The sequence below is a fragment of the Lepus europaeus genome, chromosome X (assembly GCF_033115175.1).
Source record: "Lepus europaeus isolate LE1 chromosome X, mLepTim1.pri, whole genome shotgun sequence".
NCBI classification, from domain to species: Eukaryota; Metazoa; Chordata; class Mammalia; order Lagomorpha; family Leporidae; genus Lepus; species Lepus europaeus.
Window position 1 is genome coordinate 15,795,371 of NC_084850.1, and position 25,932 is coordinate 15,821,302.

The 25,932-nt window shown below is 38.8% G+C and overlaps 1 protein-coding gene across 1 annotated transcript in view; it reads right to left on the reverse strand.

The window, feature by feature from the left end:
* The window catches only part of F9 (coagulation factor IX), a 49,549-nt gene extending 28,578 nt beyond the window's left edge, over window positions 1-20,971 (reverse strand). Inside the window, exons 1-4 of the mRNA XM_062183933.1 lie at window positions 20,826-20,971; window positions 13,675-13,838; window positions 13,143-13,167; window positions 7,941-8,054 (exon numbers count right to left, since the gene is read on the reverse strand). Of these exons, the coding sequence (XP_062039917.1) occupies window positions 7,941-8,054; window positions 13,143-13,167; window positions 13,675-13,838; window positions 20,826-20,913 (391 nt within the window). The 5' untranslated portion in view covers window positions 20,914-20,971. The remainder of the gene's footprint in view (window positions 1-7,940; window positions 8,055-13,142; window positions 13,168-13,674; window positions 13,839-20,825) is intronic.
* Between the last annotated feature and the right edge of the window lie 4,961 nt (window positions 20,972-25,932).

The window sequence follows — 25,932 nt, forward strand, 5'->3', positions numbered from 1 at the left end:
GATTCAGTGTTCTCATATGAATATCTTATTGATACATCACTATATATTGAAAAAAACAACCATTCCCTACTCTGCAGCAGTGGCACTTCTATCAGAAATCAATCCTCCATACACATGCAGGTATGTTTCTAAACTCTCTATTGTGTTCCATTGCTCAAATTGTCTACCTTTGTGCCAATACCATACTCTCTTAATTAATATTTGTCTATAATAAGTCTTGACATTTGGTAATGTAAATACCCCAATTTTATTGATTTTTTTCTCAAAAATATCTTAGCTATCTTTGGCCTTTTGCATTTCACTATACATACATTTAAGAGTTAGCTTATCAATCCTTCCCCATCACTAAAAATAAAATAATCTATCAGAGCTTTTGATTGATGTTGCACTGAATTTATTGAGAGAGTTGTTTTTATTATATTGTATCTATTACTCCATGAACATGGCCTATCCATTTATTTGTCTTCCTTAATTCTTCCCCATCATAGTTCATAAATTTTTTTAGAGTTCTTGCACATATTGTTTCCTTTTATTTCCAAGCACTTTAAAAATTTCTATGGTTGGCAGAGGGAAAGCACTCCCATTCACTGGTTCACTTCCCAAATGTCCATAGTTCTTGGGCAGGGCTTGAGAGCCAGGCTGAGCCAAAGCCAGGAGCAAGGAACTCAATCAAGGCAGGGACTCAAATATTGAGGCATCAATGCTGCCTCCCAAGGTCCATGTTGGCAAAAAGCTGGAGTCAGAACTGAGTATCAGTGTGGGATATGGCTATTGTAATTGGTGTCTGACTGCTAGACTGTGTGCTCCCCCACTTTTAATTTTTATGCTATTATAAAAAAGACTTTCTAATTGTTGATAATACATAGACATGTAATTGATGTTTGTATATTGACTTTGTACTTGTTTACTGTAATTGTTCAGGTGCTTTGGGTTTTCTATCTGTATAATCATTTTTCTGAAAGTTATAGTTTCACTTATATCTTTAAATGAATAAGAAAAATAACAAGAATTACATAATCTCATGTAGATATTGCCTCTCTGCACTGAAGTATGGTCTCTATACTTAGTATACTAGAAGTTACTTGAGTTCCAGAGGTAGACAGTTTAACAAGTTACCTCCAGAAGTAAAATCTGGAGATCCCTAGAAGTTTCAGTTTTGGGGAGGTCTACTGGGGCCAAAAATCAAATCGGAGTTAGCAAAAGTGGATATCAAACATGAGAGAATAAAACAGCATCATTTAAGTTGACTAGAGTGCAAAGACAGTATTTGTTGATGGTGCTGAGCATTCCAGTGGCCCACATTTTCTTTACTATGCAGTCTCTGTTATTAATATAAAATACATGTCTTTGTATCTTACAAAATTTTTCCTTTTTCAAAAAGATTTATTTGAAAGGCAGAGAGAGCGAGAAAGAGAGAGAGACACAGAGAGAGAGAATGAATGAATGAATGAATGAATCTTCCATCAGCTAACTCACTCCTTTACTCCCGAAATGGCTGCAACAGCTAGGACTGGGGCGCGCTGATGCCAAGAGCTACTTACCCCATCCTGGTCTTCCATATGGGTAGCAGAGAACCCAGTACTTGGATCATTATCCATTGCTTTCCTAGGCTCAATAGCAGGGATTTGGATCAGAAGTAGAGCAGCCAGGACTCAAACAAGCACTCTGCTGTGGGATGCTGGCATTGCAACCAACAGCTTAACCTGCTGCGCTACAAGCTGGCCCCTCTTGTAAAAATTTTCATTTTGGGACCTGCCCTAGAGTTGAAGGATACCCAGGTCAGAGCCACAGATCTTATTGGCTCTAAGCTGAAAAGCCCTTCACTCAGCCCAACTTCCAAAGCGACCACTGCAGCTGAGGGGATGGTCAAGTAGGGTCAGCAACTTTGCAGGCAGAACTGTAAATTTCTTGTTAGAGATGCCCCCTGCCTTTACCTGGCCAGCTCTCCTCCCAGGCCAGCTAAGTAATGAAAGTCAACGGAGTGCCTTCCCCCAGGAGGTTCACACCTCCCTTAGGATGTACCCCATGTGAAGAGATAGATAGGTCTGGGCCTCTTAACTTACAAGGCCTAAAGCCCACCAGATTATTATCAAGCCCCTTCTATCAGGTTCTATTTGCCTCTCAATCAGAAAACTTAATTGTAGCTTAGACAGCACCTTTCTTAGCTCCTCTAATAATGACTCTGTCCTTTGTTCTAGACCCTGTCTAGCGTACTTGGGCTTCATTCCTTTGTAATCATAACCTCTACTCTACCACCAATGGCTCTACTCCCAACCTGTGTGTACTTATGGTCCTCTTCCCCACTTAATGCTGTATAATTGTTCAGACCTGGTTAATGCCACTCTTAGGATCATTGGTTACTATCCTCACCCTGTCTTTTATGACCTTGTCTAAATATGATCAGAGTCGGCGAACTTGGAAGGCTTCTATAGCCTTGGCGACTCATGATGAGAGTCTAGGGTGGTTACTGGCACCATAAACTAGAGTGTCAATTTGTTGGGTCAACAACAGGAGTCACTGTGCCCTTGCTCCTCATGTGGGATCTCTGTCCTTAATGTGCTGTACATTGTGATTTAATGCTATAACCAGTACTCAAACAGTATTTTTCACTTTGTGTTTCTATGTGGATACAAACTGTAGAAATCTTTATACTAAATTGATCTTCTGTATATAAAGAGAATTGAAAATGAATCTTGATGTGAATGGAAGGGGAGAGGGAGTGGGAGAGGGAGGGTTGTAGGTGGGAGGGAAGTTATGGGAGGGGTAAGCCATTGTAATCCATAAGCTGTACTTTGGAAATTTATATTCATTAAATAAAAGTTAAAAAAATTTTTTTTTGATTTTGGATTCCAGTTTTTCTGATATTAAGATTGCTTTGCCCATGTCTTTTTGTTAGTATTTACCTGATAGTTCTTTTTATATTCATTTATTTTAGCCTCCTTGTGTGATTTTATTTTAGGTATCTCTTTTGTCCACATACACAATTAGAATTTTAACTCCAAAATGAAAATATTATTAATATATTAGTTTAATACAAATTTACAGTAATTCTGATTCATGACATACTTGGCTTATTCCTGCCATTTTATTTTGTGTTTTCTAATTACTGTGCTTTCCTTTTGTTTCTCCTTTGCAGTCTCAATAATAGGAAGTAGCATAGTTCTGGGTGTGCTATCTGAGACCTACTGAGTTAAGAGAAATAGGCTCAGTCGTTGGGCCTATTTCTGTCCCTAGGACAGCACAGGAATACCATGAATTTTAGATGCCTTCCCTTCTAACTGCATGTTCAACCAGAGTACCCCTTTCAATAGAAATGCTCGATTGTGAGTACAATTATAACATGGAAAGTGTGAAAATGAATGACAGTGTATTAGGTATTTCCTATGCACCACTTTTGTTCCTCTTAGCCTCACTTGTGTCTTTTTTTTAGACTATAGTAATTAGCTCTAGGTGGACTTCAATGAACTGCATAGAAGTGTAACCTTGAATTGTTTTGGCTTGTATCTGCGCTGGGCATCTCTCACCTCTTGCCTCAGGGCTTCCTTGTTGATGCTTAGACACAAGATGCCATATGACTCTCTGGGTGCTAGTGTGCCCAGTTGGGAAATTTGGGAGAGTTAATGTCACATTGGCTAAAACTTTGACTAATGGGAGACAGATTTCAGTGGACACATTTTTAAATCATCTTTTTTGGTAGACTATCTCGAGGCCAGTTCATATGGAATATTGGAGACAGTTCCAAGAGATCTAGCAATTAGTTACAGTTATGAGCAAGTGGTTTTATAACTCTTTATTTTTTTTGGACAGGCAGAGTGGATAGTGAGAGAGAGAGAGAGAGAGAGAGAGGTCTTCCTTTTTGCCATTGGTTCAGCCTCCAATGGCCGCTGCGGCCTGCGCATCGCGCTGATCTGAAGGCAGGAGCCAGGTGCTTCTCCTGGTCTCCCATGCGGGTGCAGGGCCCAAGGACTTGGACCATCCTCCACTGCCTTCCCGGGCCATAGCAGAGAGTTGGCCTGGAAGAGGGGCAACCGAGATAGAATCTGGCGCCCCAACCAGGACTAGTACCCCGTGTGCTGGGGCCACAAGGTGGAGGATTAGCCTGTTAAGCCATGGCACTGGCCATAACTCTTCTTATTGGTTCTCTTTTCCCCACTGTTTCAGCCTCCTGTCCATTACCCTTCTCCCCAAGGACTGCACACCATAATAAATAAGCTGTGCCACATGCTGTTTTTGTTTTACTAGGAGGAACACGGGATAGCAGAGTGACCATGTAGTTTTGGAGTATCATGATTTTTTGAGAGACAAATCTAAAATTTTAAACTCTATATATGCTCACATAGGTTAATGTAATAATTAGCTCATAGTCCTTATTGCTACTTCAGTAGATAAGGTAAGATAAATCAATTGTTGCCAGCCTGACCTGTAAACTTTGTTGCCTGTAATCCACTAAGTGCCTGGTCTCAGAAGATGACACTTGGTCCATATTTTTAAAAGCTTTTTCTTTTTCTTTCTTTCTTTCTTATTTTATTTTATTTATTTTTTTTGACAGGCAGAGTGCACAGTGAGAGAGAGAGAGAGAGAGAGAGAGAGAGAAAGATCTTCCTTTTTTCCGTTGGTTCACCCACCAATGGCTGCTGCGGCTGGTGCACTGCGCTGATCTGAAGCCAGGAGCCAGGTGCTTCTCCTGGTCTCCCATGCGGGTGCAGGGCCCAAGCACTTGGGCCATCCTCCACGGCACTCCCGGGCCACAGCAGAGAGCTGGACTGGAAGAGGAGCAACGGGGACAGAATCTGGTGCCCCGACCGGGACTAGAACCCGGTGTACCGGCGCCGCATGCGGATTAGCCTATTGAGCCAAGGCGCCGGCTAAAAACTTTTTCCCTTTGATAAAATTCCTGGTTATTTTCATGTTACTACCTATCTTTCTGTTACTACCAAGAAATACTTAAGTGTTCAGCCAAATGACATATCACCTGTAGACATTGTTCAGTCAATATGAGACTGCTAAATTAACACAGGGAGGAGATTGGTAACAGTTTGGTTTTGTCCAGGACACTCACAAGGGAGCAATTAAACTCAATGTGGTTTTTCCAGTTCTGATTCCATGTCCTTGGTTTAGAAACCAGTCCTCTATATCATTTCCCTCATTAGTCATTGCCCCTTTTAGCCCAGTGCTGGTACTGTTTCTCTTTGATTTTTTTGTGCATGTGGTGGGAAGTATTTCTTCCTAAACAGCAGTCTTTTGCCCTCAGGAAAAAAGACTCAAAATTCTAGAAATAGAAACAGTACAAGGAATTCCAGGGAAGAGTTCAGTAGAGTAGGACCTAAGGATCAATTATTAAACACTTAGATACCAGGCAGTGTGTTTGGTATGGGTTATTTCTGGTGCTGAGTTTTGTCTCAGCACCTGGAATATCTGTTGAAGATCATCTGGAAGCATCTGCTCTTCCATGTTAGCATACACTATTTCTAATTCCCTTCATACAGCCTTAAAAAAGTTACATGTTCTGTTTTATTTTACTCTGCCTTCATCTTCCCAGATATATCCACTGATGTGCCAACCTATATCTATTTAACAAAAGATACTCAAGCTTATCACACAGTAGTTTGTTTTATAGCTAAGCTCAACATTTTATTCCCTCCCCCACAGAAATACACAAATTAAGATAGTAATGTCTGTGACATGCTACAAAAATGAAAAAAAAATGTTTACTTGCTTGTGATTTACTTTTTCTTTCCATCCTATTCTATAATGGGAAAATGCCTCTGGTACTCTTAAGAAGGAATGGGAATGATTACATTTTTATAGATCTGGATTTATATGTGATCTCCATTTGCTATGCCACTGGGGACATATGGAGTTCTTTATTCTAGGAAAAGTGACCAATAGCCAGTTAATTGCTATTCTTCTAGCAAGAAATCATGCCTTGTTTGCAGCTCTCTCTCTTGATGAAGAGCCTGATAAACAAGAGAAAAAGAAAACAACTAAGTCTTAATGGAAATCTCCTTTCCTTTTTAAGCTACGGTAAGGCAAGAAAGTTGGCGCCCAGATACTCCATAAATTGTACTATCTAGTAACTTTTGAGATTAGCCTTTAATTCAGTTTGAAGCAACAAGCTTAAATGCGAGTTCATATATGCTCTTATTGTTGCTTTCTTCTAGAATCTTCTAGAACTTTTTGAATTTCCATTTTGTTTATCAAGCAAATAAACTGAACAGATTTGTCTAAACCTTGATCAGATTGGCCAGGTGAGATCAATATACCCCAGAGGGCCGATGTGTGGTGACTGCAGTTCAATTGCAGAGGCCTAATCAAACTGAGATGTGGAGACCTGATATGATTGAGATGGTACCAGTTGTAGATTTAGCATTTTTGCTCTATTGACCATCATCTCACAAGTGGAGTAACTTGGTTAGAGAAACTTTGTACTTATATATACATTTCTCAGGGCTATTCTCCTCCTTTCAAATTTCCTTTTAAGCTAGACAAAGACATTTATTCAATTATATAATGTACCCTTCAGTCTTAACAGAGACTAATTGTGTTACTCATGCCCTCAATTCTACTAGCTATATTATTTAAGCTGATAATGAGTAACCACTCCCAGGATTTCTGTAGGTTTCCATAATAGCTGGATCAAATTTATCTAGGTAAATCTGAATTCAAAATTATAGCCTTTCAGATGAAAGTAGCACTTCAGAGATGTTGAACTAATTAACACACCCACAGGAAAGGTAACCCAGGCACTGGTTTGTCCCCACACTGGGAAGCATAAGGGAATAGGAGTGCAAGCAAGGCATATTATTTCATCTACCAGCGTACACTCTTTTCTTTCTTTTTAAAATGTTTTTATCCTGTCTCCTTTTCCTTTTTTTTATCTTCTAAGGTGGTTTAGATCTCAAATGAAGATCAATGCATTTCTTTTCAGTACTGAAAGGATTTCTGAACAATATTATAGGTGACTTTCTTTCCCTTTCTCAATATGACAAGTACAGCAGCTACATTTATTTCATTTTATGCCTTTTTCTTCTGTCAGATGGATAGCTTCAGTGCTTTAATAGTGTCCTGCTAATTTTCCACTCTTTGTCCTTATTCATGTAGTCTGTGGTGTTAAATTCTTTCCCTAGGATTACATCTCTATTTTTCTAAAATTTCAGAATAGAAAGAGAACCTCTCAGTAATTTTGTGTGTTGCTTAGAGTCAAAACACCAGCAATATTGCACCCAGAGGTAACAATCAAGTAGGCAAGTAGGTAAAGGATTTTAGGTTTACTGCTCTAATTAGCAAAACCTCAGAAAAAGTATTCTAGGGTATGAGATGGTACACCGTGATACTAGAGTTGCTATGTAGACCCTATGATGTAACCAATATAGTCACGTTGAGGAAAGAGCTCTGATTTTTGTCCATAAATTTAATGTGAAGTAGTTTTCATGTGTGGAGAAGTTCCTATTATATGGGATAATTGGCCTGTCATAGCCCAGTTCTATACTTAATTGACTTCCACTGCCTATATTGACAGCAAATGAGCCATTAGTTCAAACAATTTTATGGGCTTAGGTTTCTCTGACTTTTGAATATTGTAGTTACAAGCATGGGTCTTTATCAAATTGAAATTTGAGTCTTGATTAAACTATTTATGTGCCTTTGATTTTAAGCTGTTGTAGGTTCAGGTTTCTCATCTGCATAGAGTGGGGATAATAAATAAAGTAAGTGGAACATCATTACCACGTTATAATAGTTGCCAGATATTGTTTTAGCTCTGAATATGATTTCTTGAACTGATAAGATGAAAGCTGTGACTACAGATGAAGTGAATATTTATAAGCTTTGAAAGTATGTTTTTAAGAGAAACTTATGATACATAAATATTGCATTTTCCAGTTTTATCTGGCTTCAAAGGGAAACTTTGAACCACAAGTAATTAAAAAATAATCACTTACCTAATTCACAGTTCTTTCCTTCAAATCCATATTGACACCAACATTCATATGCATTAATGTCATCCTTGCAACTGCCACCATTTAAACATGGATTGGACTCGCACTGATCTCCATCTTTGAGATAAGTTAAGAAATTAAGTTAACAGATAAGTTGCTCAGAATGCCCATCATCCGTTGCATAGCCTTACTGAGATACGAGTCTGACTCTTGAGTCAGATTAGAACTGTTAGCTTGGAAGCCAGCTGCCTATAGGCAAATCATGCTCCTTTGTTCCTGAGTTTCTAAAAGTCACCCAAGCAAAGGATCTCAAAACAAAGGATCTCTTTAACACTGTTCTAGAAAATTGTGCAGAGGGAGACATGTACATGGCTTATGCATCCAAGGGAAGAGAAAGAATATCTTGTGTAGAAATGTGCTGTATTGGTACAAGAAGGATCTTCTTTTTTTTAAACTTTTATTTAATAAATATAAATTTCCAAAGTACAACTTATGGATTACAATGGCTTTTTCCCCCCATAACTTCCCTCCCACCCACAGCCCTCCCATCTCCCACTCCCTCTCCCATTCCATTCACATCAAGATTCATTTTCAATTCTCTTAATATATAGAAGATCAATTTAGAATATATTAAGTAAAGATTTCAACAGTTTGCCCCCACATAGCAACACAAAGTGAAAAATACTGTTTCAGGACTAGTTATAGCATTAAATCACAATGTACAGCACATTAAGGACAGAGATCCCACATGAGGAGGAAGTGCACAGTGACTCCTATTGTTGACTTAACAAATTGACACTCTTGTTTATGGCATCAGTAATCACCCTAGGCTCTTGTCACGAGTTGCCAAGGCTATGGAAGCCTTTTGAGTTCGCCGACTCTGATCTTATTCCGATAGGGTCATAATCAAAGTGGAAGTTCTCTCCTCCCTTCAGAGAAAGGTACCTCCTTCTTTGATGGCCCGTTCTTTCCACTAGGATCTCACTCACAGAGATCTTTCATTTAGGTCTTTTTTTTTTTTTTGCCAGAGTGTCTTGGCTTTCCATGCCTGTGAAACTCTCATTGGCTTTTTAGCCTGTTCCAAATGCCTAAAGGGCTGAAACTGAGGCCAGAGTGCTATTTAGGACATCTGCCATTCTATGAGTCTGCTGTGTATCCCGCTTCCCATGTCGGGTCATTCTCTCCGTTTTTATTCTATCAGTTAGTATTTGCAGACACTAGTCTTGTTTATGTGATGCCTTTGACTCTTAGACCTATCATTATGAGCAATTGTGAACTGAAATTGATCACTTGGACTAGTGAGATGGCATTGGTACATGCCACCTTGATGGGATTGTATTGGAATCCCCTGGCACGTTTCTAACTCTACCATTTGGGGCAAGTCCAATTGAGCATGTCCCAAATTGTACATCTCTTTCCTCTCTTCAATCCTTCCTTATAGATTGATGACAGAGTTAATTCTAAATCAAATCAAGTCACTTCAACAAGTGTTACCTCTATGTTGTACAAGACGTACTTCATCACAAGTTTGCAGAGCAAAATGGACTAGATGATAATATGTTGCCTCGTCTCAAGGAACTGATGGCATAGGCATGGAGTAAATGCATATACTCCTTTGTATTGTCATTTAACTTTTAAGTATCCCATGTAGTGACAGTCCAAGGCAGTAGATAATGTGCCAGAAGTATCTTTTACTGCTTCAAAGTAATGTGTCTACCAGCTAGATTCCAAATAGTCTAAGTAAAGTAAGAAATTTTTAATATATAATAAATAATTTGTGCAGTATGTTTTATTTATATATGGTTAGGCCATATTTCCATTTTCTTCTTCTGAATTTCTACATTTACAAAGTTGCTGAAATCATTTTAAGACATTAGTGGTATGAAAATGGGGAAGGACTAGCCAAGAGCGGATGGGTCAGTATGAGAAGGGAACCGTTAAGTCTAGTTTCTTAGCACTCTGCTTCAATTCATACTTCTCAGGAGGCTCCAAAAGAAAAGAATGAATAGAATCAACATGGAGAATGGTTCAGATTTTGAGATAAGGAAAATAGCCCTGCGTGAAAAATGGGAGCTAGATTAGTAAGAATATATAAATACAAAATGTAAAATATAAAGATAACCATAAGAATCCAAGAATGAGAAAAATGGGGAGAGAAATCAGTGAGAAATATCAAGTTATCAATCATACTTTAGAGGAAAGTCCCCTGACATCTAGTGTGCGGATTCTTGTTTGTTTCTCCCTTGTCTGTCAGAAGCATGTATCCAGATTCCATTGACTAAGGGACTAATATCCCTTTCGCTGGAAAAATCTGCCTGCTGCAAAAATTAGACCTTGTATCTTCTGCCCCTTGATCCAATGTGCTTTTACACAGGTCCTTCAATTTGTTTCAATTCTATGAAAACAAAATACAATATCTTTGGAATGCTATTATCAATGTTCAGAACTAGTCTAAAAAATAAGCTACATTTGTACTTTATATTATAGACCAACAAATCTGAGTTATTTAGGATGTTTAACTGAAAAGGTCTGGGCTTCCAGCCAGCTACACAGGACCTCATTTGCTCTGACATATCTTTAAAATGAGTGTCATTTTATCCTGCATTTAGTCCTTTGGGTTCTTGTCTGTGTGTACTTTGGGTTGAGGCAAAGCCGTAGACATTAGCAGTCAAAGACAACAAGAGACAAGACTTTGCCAAGTGAGATTCCTGTTAAATGAATAACTGCTTTTGGATTTGAAGACCATGGGGGTAAATAATGAAAGCAAGGAGTTGTGCATTAGAGAGTTGAGGTTCGCTTCTGGGCTTCAGAACTCCCAAACTAGTTGACCTTTGGCAAGTTTCCTCCCATGTAAAATGGAATTAATAATACTTTGCTCACAGGGGTAGTGTAGGGTTATATGTAATAGGTATTCTATAAACTGTAAAGTGCTTGACAGATGCTAGTTAATATGTTTGGTGATAGTTCTTCAGCTAAGCTTACATGGTAAGTTGATGGTAGAGAAGGGGACAGCAATGAGGAGCCTGGGCCTGGGTTCCTATTTGTTAGAAACAGCTACTTTTGTGGTAGTTAGGAATCGCCACTGCAAGTGAAAAGAGCCATGGAATTTATTTCTGTTTCAGTTATTGTTTTTGTTGCTTTATTTTTTGTTGGACAAAGCAGTAGTGACATAATCATGGTCCTGATGCTTTCTAAGTATCTATACTCAAGGTATAGAAAATAATGTATTGTGTGACCTAGAAGGCAAGAACCCAACTAAAAATATGCTGCTGGGGCTGTAGTTTAGGGAGTGGACAATAAAGGGAAGGAACATGGAAGTTTAAATATAACCATGACTATTGTTTTTTTTTTAATTACATACTGATTTTCTTTTCAAAAGAAGTCATGAGATTCAAAGTGTTAAATTCAAGAAGAATAGAGAATAAAAATATTTGGAGTATAGGAGGGTAGCTCAGTAGAAATAGGCATGGTAGCACTCATCACTATGGGTAAGGAAAGGTAGATAAAGCAATGTAACAGAGAAAACTTTTTTCTCTTGACTTAGAAACAAAAGTGGAAGAATTATGAGTTCTGAGAATATCTAGTAGTATATACAGAACAGGAAATAAGGAAATAGAATTGGGTCTCAAATTGATGGGACTCCAAGGATTTGTTGTCCAGGTTAATTTGTTCCCAGTCATACAGATGGTTTGGGTAAGTCAGCCTGTAAAATTTACCCTCCCTCAAATCCTACTTCTGGATTTTAAGTAAGATTTAAAATTAGTTGTCACTAAAGCTTTGACTTTTTCTTCTTTACATCATTTTATGGAACAAATATTGACTGAGTGACTCTGTTCCACATATTGTTCTAGGTGCTAAAAATAAATCATTAAACAAAATGAATACTCCTGTCAACATGAAGCTTGGATTCTAGTGAGTTGGGAAAATAAATACCAAGTAGTATAAGAAAATGGTAGAATATATTATATGGTGGAAAGCCCTCTAACCTGAAAATCTAACAAAATCTGAAACTTTTAGGATGTTGACATAGTGCAATAAATGGAAAGCTTCCTATCATGTTGATAAATTACCTTCAGGTTATGTATATACGAAACATAAAAGAATTTTATATTCAGACGTGGGTCCTATCCCTGAGATATCCCATTAAGTCTATGCAGATATTCCAAAATATGAAAAAAGTCTCAAACACTTCTGATCCCAAGCATTCTGAGTAAGGGATACATAACCTGCATTTGTAAAGAGTAAAATACTTCAGAGTTTGGAGTAGTGGGGCCTAGGGGACAGGTTGAAATATTAATAGATGTGTCTGTGTGGGTGCAAACTGTTGAAATCTTAGTATATACTAAGTTGATCTTCTGTATATAAAGATAATTGAAAATGAATCTTGATGAAGAATGGGATGGGAGAGGGAGAGGGAGATGGATGGTTGCGGGTGGGAGGGTAGTTATGGGGGGAAAGCAGCTATAATCTAAAAGTTGTACTTTCAAAATTTATATTTATTAAAAGTTAAAAAAGAAATAAAAGCACAAAAAAGAACATGGGTATACTCATTTAAAAAAAGAAATATTAATAGATGATCAATGTAGGCCTCACTGAGATTGGTGTCATTTGGGCAAAGAAGAACTGAAGGAGGTGAGGGAGTGAGCCAACAGAAGCTGGAAATAGCCAGTTAATAGGAACATTTAGATAGTCTCTAAAATGGAAGTATTCCTGGTGTTGGCAAGGAACAGAAGGAAAGCTGGGATGGCTAGAGCCAAGTGTGTAAGGAGAGCAAAAGAAGAAGAGATCAGAAAGACAACAGGAAGGAGGGGGGACAGGTGATCATGGCCTTGAAGGACATCATTAAGCAGGAGGACTTTTAAACAAGAAACATTTAAGGCAATCAGCATTTCCTGATTGTTTATAGAGGATTGCAAATTGTCATTCAGTCCAAAGATGCAATCATTTCACTTTCTTCCTTCCAGCTTTCTAGGCAGGAACAATGTTCTATGTGAAGTCCTAGGGAGGAGTGAACTTATCTGCCAGCTGATACTTATCAAGCTGGCATAAACTTGTACTCTATTACCACTTAATCTTGAGTTAAAGGGTTGGACTGAATATCCTGAGTCCTTTTGACAGTTTAATATATTATTTATTTGTACAAAGAAAAGAAAAGAGTTCTTGAATATTTTGTATATCAGCCAGAGAATAAAATGAATTGCTTACCAACATACTGCTTCCAAAATTCAGTCTATAAAGGGAAAAAAAAGAAGATAAGTCAATGGTAGTATTTAAAGTGTTTTGTCATTGATTCCTTCTCCTTTGTAACATCTATATGTAAGGCTATTTTAAAAACCCAAAGAGAAGTATCTTTTTCTTTCAAGTATTTTTTTTTGAAAGTTATTATGTGGAGGGGTCGGCGCCATGGCTCACTTGGTTAATCCTCCGCCTGTGGCGCCGGCATCCCATATGGGCACCGGGTTCTAGTCCCGGTAGCTCCTCTTCCGGTTCAGCTCTCTGCTGTGGCCCAGAAGGGCAGTGGATGATGGCCCAAGTGCTTGGGCCCCTGCACCTGCATGGGAGACCAGGAGGAAACACCTGGCTCCTGGCTTTGGATCGGCGTAGCTCTGGCCGTAGAGGTCATTTGGGGAGTGAACCAATGGAAGGAAGACCTTTCTCTCTGTGCTCTCTGTCTCACTCTCTGTCTGTAACTCTACCTGTCAAAATAAAAAACAAGTTATTATGTGGAAATACTCACGGTTTTTTCAGTGTTTTCAAAAACTTCTCGAGCTTCTTCAAAACTACACCTTTCTTCTATACATTCTCTCTCAAGGTTCCCTGAAACAAACTCTTCCAGTTTACCTGAGTTGTACCTCTTTGCCCGATTCAGAATTTTGGTGGCATTTTCATGATCAAGAAAAACTGAAATTTAAAAGAAGTATTCTTTAGCTTTAGAAAAAAGAAAACATCATGAAAATTGAATACATCTCTTAAGAAAGGCTTTGTTTTTAATCCAACTAATCCCAAAGCCAATTTCTCTTGGGGCATGGAGCCAAAAATCAGTAATGTTCCCACAGCATTGTATACACATTCAGATTTAGGAATCAAAATTCAATTTTACTTTTTTAGTCAAAGAGCTCCATTAATAAAGGGTCACGTTTTCCATCATATTTGAATTTACTTTGGATGAAAAAGAATGTTCTTAAATAAGCAGTTAACTTCACACTCTGTCATCACTTGAAAATAGCTCATCGCAGATCCTTGCAAGGTGATCCATTACCCTCACTGGGCTGTATTTCAGGATGCAATTGCCTAAATGACTTTGCAATGAATGTGTCCTGAAGAACAGAAGCCTAACCGTGGTCCAGCTATAAGTTTGGCCCTGGTGTCTCTCATTAGGTTTTAAAGAAAAACCACTGCATTATTATTAGTTCATTTTCAGATACACACCACCTTCATTTGGCATGTGTTACAGGAATTTCTGTGATATAAGCACTTCTCTGGAATTCAGGACATGGTTTATTTTTACCAAGACTGTCTAATCTGTAGGGATATTATTGAACTTTGATAGACTGAGAATCAAATATTCTCCCTCTTTCTTCCTTGCCTGTTTCTCTGCTTCTGTCTGCACACACATATGTGAATGTATAAAGGAATATATGTTTGTATATACAGGCAACTCTTGGTAACCATGGGCAATTCCAGAACTCCTCTAAGGATCCAAAACCCATGGATTCTCAAGTCCCTTACATAAAATGATATAGTACTATATTTTCATATTACTTACACATACTCTCCAATCTACTTTAAATGATCTCTAGAATACTTTTAACATCTACTACAATGTAAATGTTATATAAATTAGTTTTTATGTTCTATTATTCAGGAAATAATGACAAGAAAAATGATTGGTGCATGTCAAGTAATGAGACAGATTTTTTTTTGAAATTTTTGATCCACAGCAGATCAAATACATATAATTAATAAGAGATAATCAAGAAGTTGACTGGAGTTGGTCTTTTCAAGAGACCAGCAATGTATCTGATACTATCTCAATAGGACCAAGTGCTTATAAGATAAACTTTCCAAGGCATTGGGACTATTTTCTCTTTAGCTCAAAAAAATTCTGGAAATAAACTAAATTTTATTCCCTTATTTTCATTGTAGCTGTTCACTTTATTGATAATTCTAGTCCCTTGACATCCTTGCTTATCTTTTGCTCTGCACAGCTCCTTTGGGTTTGCCTTTACTTTCTGCATTTAGCTTAGAAATTTTCTTTTCTATGTTCATTTGCCAATTTCTCAGTTTCCATTGCTTCTTGTCAATAGTAGTCCTTCCCTACAAACCCAACTCTACATCAGGGTAGCCATCTGCCTGTTACTTTTCTGTGGTAAATGATTACCATAGGGGAAAATCACATGTTGTTCCCTCCCACTCTACTAGGCATACCTCTCTTCTTGTTAATTTATTTACTTGGCCTTAGGTACCCCTATGTAGCAGTTATGTCTGCATCCATTTACAATGTGGTTGAGTGGGAAAAAAAAAGGGTTTTAAATCTGATCAGATAGATTTGGGGTTGAATGACATTTGACCTACTAGTGACTGTGTGACCTTTGATACATCACATTGTCTCTGAACCTTAACTTTGTCCAATGTAAAATGGATTTTACAGTAATAAGAATACCTACCTCATAATGTTGTCAACACGATCAGTGAGATAATCTGTACACTGGTGTATACTGGTTATCTCATTGAGAGAGAGAGAGAGAGAGAGAGAGAGAGATCCTCCATCTGCTGTTTCACTCCCCAAACAGCCACATATCTCAGGTGGCTGGGCTATGCTGAAGCTCCATCCTGGTTACCCATATGGGTGGTGGGAGCCCAAGCACTTGGGATATCTTTTGCTGCCTTCCTAGGTGCATTGACAGAAAGCTAATGGAGTAGCCAGGACTTGAACTGGCGTTCCAGTATGGGATGGGATGCTGGTATAGCAGGTGGTGGCTTAACCTGCTGCATCACAATGTTGGCTCCTCTAAAGCACTTCTAATTGTCAATCTCATACATTTTGGAAAGTCTTTCCATGAAATCACTCCACTCTTTGCTCTAGCTGTTGTTATTCATCTATTTCTTGAATACATTAACTTGCCTTTCTCTGGCTAACCCTTATATGTCATGGTTCTCCCAGGATCTAGCCCAAGTCTTTTTCCTTTGCACTCTATATATCTTTGCTAGCACCAGGATTAAGGTGGGGCAAACAAGGCATCTAGGGCACAACATTAAGGAGCCCTCACTCTCATGGTGTGTAAATACAGGCCTTGCTTGCTGTACCTAAGTCTGGCCCAGACCTTTTTCATCACATTTACTTAGCACTCAGCCCTGACTTCCAAGCACTGTACTAGGTGCCACAATATCCATGCTCACTCCTTTGGTGCTCACACATACATAGATGCAACTACTATTTATATTACACTGGTTTCCAAGTACCAATCTCTAACCAGATGTAGCTTCTGAATTGGAGATCATCTTTCCAGTTCCCTAACTGCACAACATAATATGGCCAATGATAGTTGATGTTTATGTAGTATTTCTGCTATGAATTATAGTTAGTACTTTGTTTCTATTATTTCATTTCATCATTGCAGTATTTCCATAAGATAGATACTGTCATCCTGGTTGGTAAACGAGGAAAACTGAGGTTCATGCAGGTTAAATATATTGCCCAATGTAACATGCTAGAGCACCAGATCCAGGATTTATTTTTTAAATTAATTAATTTATTTGAAAGTCATAGTAAAAGAAAGTTAGGGAGATCATCCAAATACTGGTTCACTCCTCAAATCCCTGTAGCAGCCAGGGCTGGGCCATGGCAAAGCCAGGAGCCAGTAACAATATATAAGTCTCCTATGTGAGGGCAGGAACTCATGTACTTGGGCCATCTGCTGCTGCTTCCCAGAGGCATTAGCAGGAAGCTGGATTGGTAGTGAAATAGCTGGGACTAGTACTGGCACTCTGACATGGGATGTAGGTATTCCAAGAAGTGACTTAACCTACTGTGCCACAACACCTGCTCCTAGAGCCAAGATTGACTCTGGTATTGAGATACAGTACCCATGCTCTTAGGTACCATGCTGTGTCCTGTTAATCATATCAGATTTGAATGTCTAAGACATATTCTATGTATTTGCCCTAAATCTGTTTCTCTTCCACATTCAGATGATTATTAAATTGTATAATTCTACTTCTTTTTAAAAATATTTATTTATTGATTTGAAAGTCACAGGTACAGAGAGAGAGGAAAAGGCAGAGAAATATCTTCCATATACTGGTTCACCCCCGAAGATGGCTGTAATGAGCAGTGCTGGGCCAGGCTGAAGCCAGGAACTTCATCCAGGACTCCCACAGGGGTACAGGGGCCCCAACATTTGGACAATCTTCTGTTTTTCTCAGGCTGTTAGCAGGGATCTGGATCAGAAGTGGAGCAGCTGGGACATGAACCGGCATCTATATGGGATGCTGGATTCCCAGGCATCAGCTTAACCCATTATGCTACAATGTCAGCTGCAATTTCTACTTCTTTAATATCATTGGAATTTCCCTTTTCTCTGTATAGCTACTGTCCAGGTTCTGGCTCCTGTGTCACCCTGGATGATGTTATAAGATAAAAGGACAGCAGTTATACAAATGCAAAATCATTTTTTAGAAGCCAATGACAGCTTAGCAGCAGAAGAGTAATGTCCATCCTGAGGGAAAGTCCCCCAGCCCTCTCCTTAAAGGTCTATTATCTCTGACTCCAGTGGCTCCAGAATCAAACTGTCTTTCTCCTCAGTATTGTCTGGGAGTTATATGTTTAACCTTCCTTCATGTTTAAATCTAGTTCATATTTCCCCAGCTCTGAAATCCTAGTCCCTCTTCCTTTGTCCCCATCTTTTTGCCAACATCTCAGCTCTTCATGGGGACAATCACTGTGTAACAACCTCCATTATCCCACTACTTATCTTAAAGAAGGCTTTAGAGCCTTTGTCTTCCCAGATATGTGCAATGACTTGTGTTTATGTCTTTTGTGAGTTTTTCAACAAATTTTCTTTATCCTTTAACTCTACCTACTTTGCTGGTTCAACTTAACCTTTGCATTATTGCATCATTATTTCAGTGTTTCGGTCTGATTTCCTAGCTGACATAATGTCTGGAGTGGGAACCACAAAGACAGTCTGCATTCTGGGGATTCTTAGGGTTGGCACCCCTGATCCCAGCATAGTCACCCACTAGATTTGATTCTAGTAGGTTGACAAGTAAGTGTGATAAATGCTTCCTGTGAGCACATGCTGTTTGTTCAAATGGGATAAATTCGTTTCTGTCTGCTCTCCTCTGGGGAGAATATAAATTCACTTTAGTTGTGAAAAAAAAAAAAACAAAGTAATATATGTTGCATTAACTTCGTTTCTATTCTTTTTTTTTAACTTTTATTTAGTAAATGTAAATTTCCAAAGTACAGTTTATGGATTACAATGGCTTTTTTTAAACTTTTATTTAATGAATATAAATTTCCAGTGTACAGCTTATGGATTACAATGGCTTCCCCCTCCCATAACTTCCCTCCCACCCACAACCCTCCCCTCTCCCACTCCCTCTCCCCTTCCATTTGCATCAAGATTCATTTTCAATTCTCTTTATATACAGAAGATCAATTTAGTATAAAGGTTTCAACAGTTTGCACCCACATAGACACACAAAGTGAAACATACTGTTTGAGCACTAGTTATAGAATCAAATCAAAATATACAGCACATTAAGGACAGAGATCCCACATGAGGAGCAAGTGCACAGTGGCTCCTGTTGTTGACCCAACAAATTGACACTCTAGTTTATGGTGCCAGTAACCACCCTAGGCTGTCGTCATGAGTTGCCAAGGCTATGGAAGCCTTCCAAGTTTGCCGACTCTGATCATATTTAGACAAGGTCATAAAAGACAGGGTGAGGATAGTAACCAATGATCCTAAGAGTGGCATTAACCAGGTCTGAACAATTATACAGCATTAAGTGGGGAAGAGGACCATCAGTACACACAGGTTGGGAGTAGAGCCATTAGTGGTAGAGTAGAGGTTATGATTACAAAGGAATGAGGCCCAAGTACGCTAGACAGGGTCTAGAACAAAGGACAGAGTCATTATTAGAGGAGCTAAGAAAGGTGCTGTCTATGCTACAATTAGGTTTTCTGATTGAGAGGCAAATGGAACCTGATAGAAGGGGCTTGATAATAATCTGGTGGGCTTTAGGCCTTGTAAGTTAAGAGGCCCAGACCTATCTATCTCTTCACATGGGGTATATCCTAAGGGAGGTGTGAACCTCCTAGGGGAAGGCACTCTGTTGACTTTCATTACTTGGCTGGCCTGGGAGGAGAGCTGGCCAGGTAAAGGCAGGTGGCATCTCTAACAAGAAATTTACAGTTCTGCCTGCAATGTTGCTGACCCTACTTGACCATCCCCTCAGCTGCAGTGGTCACTTTGGAAGTTGGGCTGAGTGAAGGGCTTTTCAGCTTAGAGCCAATAAGATCTGTGGCTCTGACCTGGGCATCCTTCGACTCCAGGCCAGGTCCATTTCCAGTGATCCAACTCTTGGCATAGCTGCTAGGGCTCTTCACAAGCTGACTTCTGCTGAAGCCCAGGCTTACCACATTGAAAGCCACTACAGCGGACTGGCCTGTTGGGTCTCCTTGAGGGCAGATCACTGTACAGATCAGCCATTAATAGGCCTGCCACGCATTGCTTCTGATGCCTAGCTTTCTTTTCCTCCTGGTTTGTGTTAAAGCAGACCAGAGGATGCAAGTCAAGGGAGTGCCCGTGTCCCATCTCTAATCTTCGGTGGCCTGAACTACAAGTCTATAGTCACAGGCATGTTCTGTAGTAGTTTTTCTAAGGTAGACAATGCCCATGCGGAAAATTATATTCTCACTTTAAAACTTTCTTTCCCTTTGGTCTGAAAGGGAGGTTTTTTCTACTTACTGTATACTTTGCTGATGGCGAAGTGAATCTAGCTATGAGATTATTATTTAAGTTCTTATTTTGGCTATGCTATTACAGAAAAATGTTAGCCATCTCTTTTATAAGGTCTAAAGATTAAATTGTGCGTCCTGCAGATTCCTTCATAATAGAATTAGTTTCCTACCTTGAAGAGAATAGAGAAATGAAAGAACAAGTTGGGCTTATCTTTATGTTAGTTTTGAACTTTCTTCTCTTCTCTAGGGAACTCAACTGAGTATTGAGTTTCCCCAAATATGAACTCTGACAAATTTGAAATTAGAGACCAAAGGATTTCTTCCCAAAACACAAAATACTTTGGTGAACAATAACAACTTACTAATGGAAGATTAACCTTTACGTTTCAACTAAAATTTAGTGGTAATTTTCAAAATTAGATATGTATATCATTATATGTTGTTAAATTTTTTAACACATCATCTACCTGAAAACCAGATTTTTGGGTAAATAAAACCAGTTGTGGTTTTAATGTTTACCATTTTTAATTCAAAGTAGTGAGTCCAAAAAATGAAAATGTAACATATTTTTCTCTGTACTCTGCTGTTTCCTTGTTAACCTGTTACCCGACTTGTAACTATTTGTTAAATCAAGGAGATGAATGTTTTCTAAGAGCAATTGCATTGTCAAATCATAAATTTCACAGAGTCCATTAAATAAAAATGAATTAGAAGCATTCTAATTCTATTTAGTTTTAATAATGAGGAAGAAACCCCAGCTACTGGAGAGTCAGTACTTACCAATGCACATGCTGTTTGCTAGGATCTCAAATATTGCTATCAAATCATGTAATCATTATTTAGAGAAAAAGATAACATCATCCATATCTATATCTAAAACACAAGCATACTCAATGTATTTTAAAAAGGAAACAAACCTGTGCATTCAGCACTGAGTAGATATCCAAAAAGGCAAATGGTGATGAGGCCCGGTGATTCTGCCATGATTGTGTTCAGGAACTGCATAACCTTTGATAGTAGGTTGTGCAAGTGGCAAGGTTGGTCAATTGTTCCAAAGTACAAGCTGAGCTGTATTTACTTCTGGGAAATAATGTCCATCTCCATCAGTGGGTCCTTGGGCTGTTTACAATGGCCTTTAGGGTCAGGTGATGAAAATGGCCAGTGGTCATCATTAACCTTCACCTCTGAATGCTGGGTCTCTGACACTGTGGATTATTTGAGAAGGAAGCAGCAAGTAACTTACATTCAGACTGAGGATAAGTTTGGTGGCTACAGTTGCTGGGGCAGCAAAATTAATCAGTGGGACCTACCTTATGCCTGTCAGGGCTCACTTATGTGATATAGTTTAAGTGTAAAGAGCTGGAAAGAACAAAATTATTTGATCACTGACCTTAAAACAACTTAAAATATATATGCCCTTGGGGTCAGTGTTATATTGTAGTGGGTTAAGCTGGAATCCTATAGGAACATGTATTGAAGTCTCTGGTCCTCAGCTTCTGATCCAGCTCCCTGCTAATGTGCCTGGGAAAGCAGCAGAAGATGGCCCAAGTCCTTGGGCCCCTGCAACCACATGGGACACCTAGATGGAATTTTAAATAGTTTTAGCCTGGCTCATCCCGGCCATTGCAGCCAACTGGTGAGTGAACCAGCACATAGATGATTTTTTCTTTTTGTCTCTCCCTTTCTCCTGTAGCCCTGCCTTTCAAATCAATCAATCAAAAAATGTTTAAAAAATACATGCCCTGAGTCACCCGATGGAACATTTCAAGCTCACTCTCTCTCTTAATTTTCAAATTTTTTAATTTTTTTAAAACTTTTATTTAATGAATATAAATCTCCAAAGTACAGCTTATGGATTACAATGGCTCCCCCCTCCCTATAATTTCTCTCCCACGCTCAACTCTCCCCTTTCCCGGTCCCTCTCCCCTACCATTCACATCAAGATTCATTTTCAATTCTCTTTATTCACAGAAGATGAGTTTAGTATATATTGAGTAAGGATTTCAACAGTTTGCACCCACATAGCAACACAAAGTAAAAAATACTCTTTGAGTACTAGTTATAGCATTAAATCACAATGTACAGCACATTAAGGACAGAGATCCTACATGATATTTTTAAAAAGTTGATTAATTTTCTATGCAACGTCCAATTTAACACCAAGTTTTTTTCAATTATCTTTATATACAGAAGATCGATTCAGTATATATTAAGTAAAGATTGCAACAGTTTGCATCCACACAGAAACACATAGTATAAAAATAGAGTTTCAGTACTAGTTATAGCATTACTTCACATTGGACAACACATTAAGGACAGATCCCACATGAGACGTAAGTACACAGTGACTCCTGTTGTTGACTTAACAAATTGACACTCTTGTTTATGGAGTCAGTAATCTCCCTAGGCTCTAGTCACGAGTTGCCAAGGCTATGGAAGCCTTTAGGGTTCGCCGACTTCGAACTTATTCCAACAGGGTCATAGTCAAAGTGGAAGTTCTCTCCTCCCTTCAGAGAAAGGTACCTTCTTCTTTGATGGCCTCGTTCTTTCCACTGGGATCTCACTCACAGAGATCTTTCATTTAGGTCTTCTTTTTTTTTTTTCCAGGGTGTCTTGGCTTTCCATGCCTACAATACTCTCATGGGCTCTTGAGCCAGATCCAAATGCCTTAAGGGCTGAATCTAAGGCCAGAGTGCTATTTAGGACATCTGCCATTCTATGAGTCTGCTGTGTATCCCGCTTCCCATGTTGGATCGTTCTCTCCCTTTTTGATTATATCAGTTAGTCTTCACAGACACTAGTCTTGTTTATGTGATCCCTTTGACACTTAGACCTATCATTGTGACCAACTGTGAACTGAAATTGATCACTTGGACTAGTGAGATGGCATTGGTACATGCCACCTTGATGGGATTGTATTGGAATCCCCTGGCACGATTCTAACTCCATCATTTGGGGCAAGTCCGATTGAGCATGTCCCCAATTATACATCTCCTCCCTCCCTTTTTCCCACTCTTATATTTAACAGGGATCATTTTTCAGTTAAAATTTAAACACCTAAGAATAATTGTGTGTTAATTACAGAGTTCAAATAATAGTACTAGAGCAAAAATATACTATAATGGATAAAGTATTGCATTATACATCAATAGTCAGGACAAGAGCTGATCAAGTCACTGTTTCTCATAGTGTCCAATTCACTTCAACAAATTTCCCCTTCGGCGCTCAGTTCATTGTCACCAATCAGGGAGAACATATGATATTTGTCCCTTTGGGACTGGCTTATTTCACTCAGCATAATGTTTTCCAGATTGCTCCATCTTGTTGCAAATGACCGAGTTTCATTGTTTTTGACTGCTGTATAGTATTTTATAGAGTACATGTCCCATAAATTCTTTATCCAGTCTACTGTTGATGGGCATTTGGGTTGCTTCCAGCTCTTAGCTATTGTGAATTGAGCTGCAATAAACATTAAGGTGCAGACAGCTTTTTTGTTTGCCAAATTAATTTCCTTTGGGTAAATTCCAAGGAGTGGGATGGCTGGGTTGTATGATAGGGTTATATTCAGGTTTCTGATCCCTGTTAAATTTCAGAGTGGGAAAAGAGAGGGAGGAGATGCACAGTTTGGGACATGCACAATCAGTCTTGCCCCAAATGATGGAGTTAGTAATGTGCCAGGGGATTCCAATACAATCCCATCAAGGTGGCATGTACCAATGCCATCTCACTAGTCCAAGTGATCAATTTCAGTTCACATTAGATGGCTTGGATAGGTCTAAGAAACAAAGGTATCACACAAACAAGACAAGCGTCTGCTAATACTAACTGATAGAATCAAAAAGGGAGAGAATAATCCAACATGGGAAGTGGGATACACAGCAGACTCATAGAATGGCAGATGTCCTAAACAACACTCTGGCCTCAGAATTAGCCCTTAAGGCTTTTGGATCTGGCTGAAGAGCCCATGAGAGTATTGTAGGCATGGAAAGCCAAGCTATCATGGAAAAGAAAAAAAGAAGAAGACCTAAATGAAAGATCTCTGTGAGTGAGATCCCAGTGGAAAGAACGGGGCCATCAAAGAAGGAGGTACCTTTCTCTGAACGGAGGAGAGAACTTCCTCTTTGAATATGACCCTATCGGAATAAGATCAAAGTCAGCGAACCCTAAAGGCTTCCATAGCCCTGGCAACTCATGACTAGAGCCTAGGGAGATTACTGACGCCATGAACAGGAGTGTCAAATTGTTAAGTCAGCAACAGGAGTCACTGTGTACTTACATCCCATGTGGGATCTGTCCTTAATGTGTTGTCTAATGTGCAGTGATGCTATAACTAGTACTGAAACAGTATTTTTACACTTTGTGTTTCTGCGTGGGTACAAACTGATGAGATCTTTACTAATTATATACTGAATCGATCTCCTGTATATAAAGATAATTGGAAATGAAAAAAAAAAAACCCTGGTGTTAAATTAGAAATGGCATAGAAAATTAATTAATTTTTTTAAAAAAATAATATGTAGGATCTCTGCCTTTAATGTGCTGTACACTCTTATTTAATGCTATAACTAGTACTCCAACAGTATTTTTTTTTTCACTTTGTGTTGCTATATGGGGCAAACTGTTGAAATCGTTACCTAATTTATACTAAACTGATCTTTTGTATATAAAGAGAATTGAAAATGAATCATGATGTGATTGGAAGGGGAGAGGGAGCGGGAAAGGGGAGGGTTGTGGGTGGGAGGGAAGTTTTGGGAGGGGGAAGCCATTGTAACCCATGAGCTGTACTTTGTAAATTTATATTCATTAAATAAAAGTTAAAAAAAACAAAACAAACAAGCAAACAAACAAAAAACAGTCAGCACAAGAGGTGATCAAGTCACTATTTCTCATAGTGTCCGTTTCTCTTCAACAGGTTTCCCTTTGGTGCTCAGTTAGTTGTCACCTATCAGGGAAAACAAATGATATTTGTCTCTTTGGGACTGGCTTAATTCACCCAGCATGATGTTTTCCAGATTCCTCCATCTTGTTGCAAATGACTGGGTTTCGTTGTTTTTGACTGTTGTATAGTATTCTATAGAGTACATGTCCCATAGTTTCTTTATCCAGTCTACTGTTGATGGGCATTAGCTATTGTGAATTGAGCTGCAATAAACATTAATTTAAAGATGGCTTTTTTATTAGCCAATTTAATTTCCTTTGGGTAAATTCCAAGGAGTGGGATGGCTGGGTTGAATGGTAGGGTTATGTTCAGGTTTCTGAGGAATCTCCAGAGTGACTTCCATAGTGGCTTAACCGGTTTGCATTCCCACCAACAGTGGGTTAGTGTCCCTTTTTCCCCACATCCTCTCCAGCATGTGTTGTTGGTAGATTTCTGAATGTGAGCCATTCTCACCGGAGTGAGGTGAAACCTCATTGTGGTTTTGATTTGCATTTCTCTGATTGCTAGTGATCTTGAATATTTTTTCATGTGTCTGTTGGCCATTTGGATTTCCTCTTTGGAAAGATGTCTATTGATGTCCTTGGCCCATCTCTTAAGTGGGTTGTTTGTTTTGATGTTGTGGAGTTTCTTGATTTCTTTGTAGATTCTGGTTATCAACCCTTTATCGGTTGCATAGTTTGCAAATGTTTTTCTTATTCTGTCGGTTTCCTATTCGCTTTCCTGACTGTTTCTTTTGCAGTACAGAAACTTCTCAGTTTGATGCAATCCCAATAGTTAATTTTGGCTTTGACTGCCTGTGTTCCTGGGGTATTTTCCAATAGTCTTTACCTGTATCTGTATCTTGCAGGGTTTCTCCAATGCTCTCTAATAATTTGATGGTGTCTGGTCATAGATTTAAGTCTTTAATCCATGTTGAATGAATTTTTGTGTAAGGTGAAATGTAGGGATCTTGCTTCATGATTTTGCACGTGGAAATCCAATTTTCCCAGCACCATTTATTGAATAGACTGTCCTTACTCCAGGGATTGGTTTTGGATCCTTGATGAAATATAAGTTGGCTGTAGATGTTTGGATTGATTTCTGGT